The sequence below is a fragment of the Bos mutus genome, chromosome 1, assembly GCF_027580195.1.
Source record: "Bos mutus isolate GX-2022 chromosome 1, NWIPB_WYAK_1.1, whole genome shotgun sequence".
Classification (NCBI taxonomy): domain Eukaryota; kingdom Metazoa; phylum Chordata; class Mammalia; order Artiodactyla; family Bovidae; genus Bos; species Bos mutus.
Window position 1 is genome coordinate 1370925 of NC_091617.1, and position 7182 is coordinate 1378106.

The window sequence follows — 7182 nt, forward strand, 5'->3', positions numbered from 1 at the left end:
ATCTGCCAAGTCCCTTTTGCCACGTAAGGCAACGTGGTCACAGGCTCCGGAGATCGGGCTGTGGATCTCTCTAGGGACCATTATTCTGCCTGCCTCCCCCTCCCTGGGGAGGATTTAGGAGGCATCCCCTCTCTCTCCACCTCCCTCCCCACCCCCATCTAGACAGTCCGCTAAGAAGGGGAGCACTAGGGACCACCGATGTCTTCCAGCCCGCCAGGCAGGCAGACCGGAGGACAGCCTTCTCAGTAAATATCAGGAGTCTCCATCAGAGCCTTCCGCTTTCTGCACCTTTCATGTAATAGAGGTGTGGCCAGGGGACCTGCAGCCTGGCTCTCATATTTGAGTTTGTTGGCATCCCCTGTTTCACTGCATTCAGAGAAGAAACCGAGTCTCGGGGCTGTGGGTTTCACGCTGAAGCACCAGAGGCTGCCCTCTCACTCACACCAGCAGCCTCAGTTCCGCCCCGCGCATGCATCATCTCGGGAGGGAGGCCCGTTCCTGCCCGGCCTCCCCTGGCCACCTCCTCGCCCCAGGGGATGGATGGTGGGGGCAGGAGGGAGGCCCTTGCACTTCGCCCTGCCTTTCTCTGGAGCCTTCTTTCTCCCTGGGCCACGCTTCTCCCCCACTCCCTTCAGTACTCTGCTCAAGCGCCACCCTATCAAAGCACTTTCCTGCCTCCCAATCCCCCTTTCCTTTCTCCTGGGTTTCCCACCACCTGGGTTTCCCACCACCTGGGTCCTGTGTTTACACCCGGGGGGTGGTGAGGAGGACCAGAATTTGACTGCCTGGGTTCAAAGGCCCATGCTCTTCGCAGGACCTTCGGGTGCGAAACCTCCTGCTCTTGGCAGAACCTTGTTTCACCTCTCTGTGCCTCGGTCGTCTCATCTGCGAAACAGCAATGATCACTGTGCAGACTTCAAAGGGTTCTTAGGAGGAGTGAGCGGGTTAATTTCATGTGTGCTGCTGAGACCTGCAGGAGCACAGCGTGACCGGTTCCTCTTCCTCAGATGCTAGAGCGGGAGCTCCAGGGAGGCTGGCTGTTGCCAGACTTGGGGCTGTCCCATCCCCTGGAGCTGGAGAAGCAGGCTCCTGGGGCCTGGGGAACAACGGAGCTGTAGCCCAGTAACCTGCTGTCTCTCCTTCAGGGATTAAGCAGCCAGTTTCTGCATTTGTCCAGGAGAAATCCAGGCTAAGCTCAAGCTCTCTTTCTTGCTTTATGTGTAAGTCCTGCCTTTTCTCTGGTCTCGGAGAGGCTGGGGCAGGAAGTGGGTACAATTCTGCTTGCCGTTGTTCGCTCACTAAGTATCTGACTCTTTGTGACCCCGTTGACTGTACCCCGCCAGGCTCCTCTGTCCTTCACTATCTCCTGGACTTTGCTCAAACTCATATCCATTGAGTTGGTGATGCCATCCAACCATCTCATCCTCTGTCGCCCCCTTCTCCTCCTGCCCTCAATCCTTTCCCAGGGTCTTTTCCGATGAGTTGGTTCTTCACATCAGGTGGCCAAAGTACTGGGGCTTCAGCTTCAGCATCAGTCCTTCCAATGAATAATCGGGGTTGATTTCCTTAAAGATTGACTAACTCTGGACTTATCTGGATGGCTCTAAAGGGTCCATATATTTAGGGCCATATGACCTGCAGTCAATGGTGTTAACAAAGGCTTTGGGAAGAGAAGAGAATTTGTGGGCAAAAGGCTTTAGCTGGAATCCTGATCCTGCCACCAAGAACCATGGAATCCTGCCACAACACACCTGAGCATCAATTTCCACATGAAAAGTGAAATGATACCATCTTTCCTAGAGATGGAGTGAGTGAGGGGCAAATGCAGGACCACAAATGAAAGGCAAACCAGACACCAAACCACACACTGCTGCCTAAGTGTGATTTTTAAGATGTGCCTGGTGGCTCAGACAGTAAAGAATCTGCCCGCAATGTGGGAGACCTGGGTTCTGTCCCTGGGTCGGGAAGATCCCCTGGAGAAGGAAATGGCAACCCACTCCAGTATGCTTGCCTGGAAAATCCCATGAACAGAGGAGCCAGTGGGCTACAAGTCTATGGGGTTGCAGAGAGTCAGACGTGACTTAGCGACTAAACAACAACAGTTTCAGGGTGTCCTGATGGATGGCTGCAGGTGGTGAGCTGCAAGCTGTTACCCAGACCAAGCCTCCAGTGACCACCAACAGAGGGCTCAGCCTGTGCTGACTGCTGGGTCAATGGTCTGACCCCGCGTGAGGCAGAACAGCGCCCTCCCCCCAAGACGTCTGTGTCTTATGAACATATTAGGTACATGGGGATCGGAGTTGCAGATGAAACTTAGGGCCCTACAGAAGATCTAAAGACAGCTTATCCTGGAGCACCTGGGTGGACCCAGGTCACCACTGTTTCTCCAGGAGCTGGAAAACGCAAGGAAATGATTCTCCCTCTAGAATCCTCAGAAACGAACACACCCCTAGGACACCTTGATTTAGCCTCAGCCCGGTCTGCATCTGACCACGACTTCCAGAACTGTAAGACACTGAATTCAGTTCTAGGTATCAAGGAAGTGACAACCCATTCCAGTATTCTTGCTTGGAAAATCCCATGGACAGAGGAGCCTGGCAGGCCACAGTCCTTGGGGCTGCAAAGAATCGGACACGACTGAGTGACTACCACACATCTTCACCGTAAGCTTCTTTACCGCAAGCATTTCCACTGCAGACACTTTCACTGAATAACTAACGGGCCGTAAGGCAATTTAGCTTATGTAAGTTGTAAAAGTAAATTTCACAAATCTCTTTTGATAAAAGTAAATTTTATCAAAAGGAAAATGATGAAAAATAAAAGAGAAACATAACATTGGCCATAATGAAACATGAAAAATAAACAACAAAATTTAAAAGACTATTGCAAAATGAAAAACATTTGAATACATTTAAAATGTGTGTAGATTCACAGCAATACTGTGCAAACAACTGATTTTATTCTGTGGGCTTTACGAAGTACTGGTCTTCAAAGTCTTTTCTTTTGTTTCTTATAATATATACATATTTTTTGTGTGTGTGTATTGATTTGTCTCATGGTTTTTCTTTTTCACTGACATTTCTTCTTTTGTTAAGCAAGGTGTCAGCTTCTAAACATTGGGACACGTATTTGTAACTGAGCTTTGGACCGTGTGTGCTGGCATATTGTCACATGTCTGTTGATAAATATTTAGTTCTATGGGAAGCATTGGTTCAACTCTGCACCTTTAATTAAGGCCATCGGCCTCTTTCTCTCCCAGGGTAGTGTGTTTCCTAATAAGAACACCAAGTCATCATCATCCATCAACTTGATAAAGCCATCAGCAACTTCACTAGGAAATGCTTTCACATTTCAACCACTTGAAACCAAACTGTCAAACCAAGTTGTCAGCCAGTTATTTTATCTATTATGGCAAAACTGCCTGATGCCAATTAGTCATGCACTGAAAATGTCTGAGGTTGAAAATGCTTGTGGCAAAGGTATCTATGGCAAAGAAACTCACAGCAAAGACACCAGGCACAAATAAGTTTGTGCTATATTAAGGCACCAAGTTGGTGGTCATTGTTACAGCAACAACAGGAAACTAACACAGTCCAGGGAGGTGGACACCAGGCCTTTAATGGCACCCTAGCTCCTACAAGATAAAGCTCACAGTCCTAAGAAGGGTGCACAAAGCCCCACTCTGCTTCCTTCTCCATGGTCTTTGGGGCAATGGTTCACTGTTAATGGTAAGAAGAGAGAACCTAGGGAGATGCCAAATGTATCTTCCATACAATTACTGTACAATCACACCTCCTGTTCCACCTTTCTGCCCCAACTGGCTACCTCCGGTCCACCCTGGATCCAGGTGTTTGAGATTTTATACGTTTTTAAGAACAGGCTCTCCTGGGTCTTAATAGCCTAGTTTGATTAACACATATCACACACAGATAATAAAGTACTACTAACATCAGAATTAATCATTTAATCTTCACAATCGAAGACCCCTTCCCTCCTGAAACCCCCTCCCCCTGAAGGGTGACTGACTCGTGTTGCTGTCGTATGGCAGAAACCAGCACAACATTGTGAAGCAATTATCCTCCAATAAAAAACATGCAACAACAAAAAAGAAGACCCTTCAGGATCCTTCCATGGATGGGTCATTATGATGAACATCAGTGATCCCATCTCCAATTAATACCTTGCAGGTGAGGAGAAGTAAAAAACAAAAAACTCCCTGAATTCTCACCCATAACCAGGAAGTTGGTCTTGTCCGTAAATACTGGATATCAGCTTATCTACCTAGACCATTTGTCTCTTCCTAAAAAGAATGGTTTGATTTCCTAGGGAGCAAAATGGGGTTATTATCTACTTCAAAAGAATGGCTTAACAGCCTGTCCACGTTAAAAGAGTAGCCCAATAAATGGTGGCCACTATGGTCATTTATAGAGTTTGCCCCCAAACATTCCTATTACGTATTACTTTCCACTGTTGAGGTTACGGACAAACAGGAGTTCCTTAATATACATTAATTTGCTATGGTTTTTCCTATGGTTGGGGATTTACTATTTTTCTCAGTGGTCTCTAAGCTCTGAGAAGCTTTGGATGTTCAAGTCAGCAAGTTACGGTAAGAGAATTTTGTGGCCTTAAGTACTAAATACTTCTATCAACCTCTGGACCACAGCAGACAAATCACAAACAATTCACAGACTAGTCAGGAGCAGCCCATGTATAGAGGACCACCTTGGAAAATTACCAACACCCGAATCTCATCTGAGGGCTTCCCTGAGCTTTCCCTTTCCCTTCTCACCTGAGTAGTAAAGAATCTGCCTGCAATGCAGGAGACATGAGACCTGGGCTCAGTCCCTGGGTTGGGAAGATCCTCTGGAGGAGAGAATGGCTACCCACTGCAGTGTTCTTGCCTGGAGGGTTCCATGGACAGAAGAGCCTGGCAGTCCATGGGGTCACAAAGTGTCAGACACGACTGAGTGGCTAAGCACAAATCTCATCTGAAGGAAGCCCAGGGAAGGAGCAAATGTAGGTTGTTCAAGACTCGAAGCTTGAGGAGCAGAGTTAAGATACAAACCCATCTGTCCAGCTCCCAGGAGGAAACAGCCATTTAACTAGGAGCACACAAGGGGATGACAGAGGACGAGATGGTTGGACGGCATCACCAACTCAGTGGACACGAGTTTGAGTAAACTCCGGGAGGCCTGATGTGCAGTAGTCCATGGGGTCGCAAAGAGTCAGGGACGACTGAGCGACTGAACTGAACTGAACTCACTCCCTGAGTGCTCCCCAGATGGCTTAGCAGTAAGGAATCAGCTTGCAATGCAGGAGACAATGCAGTCCAAAGGGTGGGTAAGAGTCGGACATCAGGGAGCGTGGGACACACACACACACACACACACACACACACACACTCTCTCTCTCTCTCTCACTCCCCTCTCACACACACATACACTCACACATACACACACTCTCTCTGATGCAATGCTTCCCTTATCCAGGACCTATGGAGTTTAATGGCGTTGCAAGGGATGCTGATAAAAAGAAACAAGCCCAAACAACAGCTTGAGAATCCAAGGGGGAGGAAACTTCTAAATTCTTGAGACTTTTAAAGTGTTACTCAAACTATGATATCAGTCACTTCATGAGAAATAAGCCAGCAAAACACAAACACAGAGTGATGCACAGAGAGAATGTTCTCAACCACCTTTTTCCTTTCTCTCTGTCTCTCTCTCTCTCTCTCTGTGTGTCTCTCTCTTGGTAGTTTGTCCCTGGCTCATAGGTATGGTCAGTTAGTGTCAGAGGTAAACAGGAGGCTGAGCTTAGGTGGGGCAGTCCAGATGGGAACAGCGCTAGGATTAAAATTCTGGCTCAGCTGACCCGCTGCCCACCGCAGGGCAACATTTCTGGGTTTTGCGCCGCCGCCCCACTCCCCCTCCTCCGCCGGCCAGTCTATCCGACCCCGGGGGAATGACCACCTGGACTTCACACCCGCTAATCAGACACACCCGGCCTCAGTTAAGATTGAGGTACAGTCACGATCCCCAGGACAGAGGTCCCCGCCGGTGGCAGGCCTCCCTGGCACGGAACTGCGAGGAAAGCAGGCCTGGACCTGGTTCTGGCTGCGCCCCACCCCAGGGAGGAGAGGCCAGGCAGCGCTACATTCAGGCGGTCGGGAAGAGGAATCTGTGGCCGGCGGAAGCAGCCTCTTCTCGAGCCCTGAATCTGGTTTTTCCTCTGCTCATTTGGAGACATTCAGAGTCGAGCCGCGCTAGCTTTGGGGGCTTCTCTCTTAAGAGAAGGAGCTACAGACTGTCCAGACTCGTGCAGGGGCAGCGCGGCCCGGGGCTCCTCCCGCCGCTCCAGCTCGCGGCCCGAGACTGCCTGGAATCCACCCCCCCCACCACCCCCCGCGACCATCCCACACCCGCTTCGGGCTCCCACGCCCCGCGGAGCCCACCCGATCGGGGCAGCCCTGAACCCCTTCCACTGATCCTGGCTCCCCGCGGACCCCACCCGCACGGGACACCCCTGTTTACTGCCCCCCCAATCAATGGGGGTTCCCGTGGATTCCCACCTACTGCGGGCTCCCCGCGGACTCCCACTCGCGAGACGCCGCCTCCGGCAGGCCTCGGGGTCACTCCGGCCCCGCTTACCTGCGGGGGGCGCCGCAGCGCCAAAGCCGCTGAGCATCAGAAGCAGCGGCGGCAGCAGTGTCGGCGGCGGCGGCCGCATGGCCCAGGGCTCCGGGCGCCGCACGCTCCGCGGCGCTGGGGGCGCAGCCCGGCCCCGGCGCGGGGTCGCCGAGCCGCTCACTTCGCCGCCTCGGCGGCCATGGCGACCGCAGGGCGCGCGCGGGGCCCGCCTCTTCCCGAGCCCCGCCGGCTGCAGCGGCGGCAGCGCGTCCCGGGGCGGACGAGCGCCCCGCGCGGCCGCCGCGCCCGGGCCCGGCCCTCCTGGAGCGTGCCCCGCCCCTGCACCCCGCCCGCCGCCGGGACTTTCCTGGCGCCCCCTACCCGCGCCGGCGCTCCCGGGAACCGCGGCCCCAGGGGTCCCCGGGCTCTCCGCGGCCCGAGCGCCCCGCGCGGCTCTGCGCGAGCCGGGGTCTCCCTGAGGGGCTGGCGTCACCCAGCAAGCGCAGAGCCGGCTGGCCCCGACCTTGGCTCAGAGGAGCCGGGGGAAGAGGGAACCCTG

At 52.6% G+C, this 7182-nt stretch overlaps 1 protein-coding gene across 1 annotated transcript in view; it reads right to left on the reverse strand.

Moving 5' to 3' along the window:
• Positions 1-6877, reverse strand: part of IFNGR2 (interferon gamma receptor 2) — a 31385-nt gene extending 24508 nt beyond the window's left edge. The window contains exon 1 of the mRNA XM_070366653.1: positions 6645-6877. Within this exon, the coding sequence (XP_070222754.1) occupies positions 6645-6723 (79 nt within the window). The 5' untranslated portion in view covers positions 6724-6877. The remainder of the gene's footprint in view (positions 1-6644) is intronic.
• Between the last annotated feature and the right edge of the window lie 305 nt (positions 6878-7182).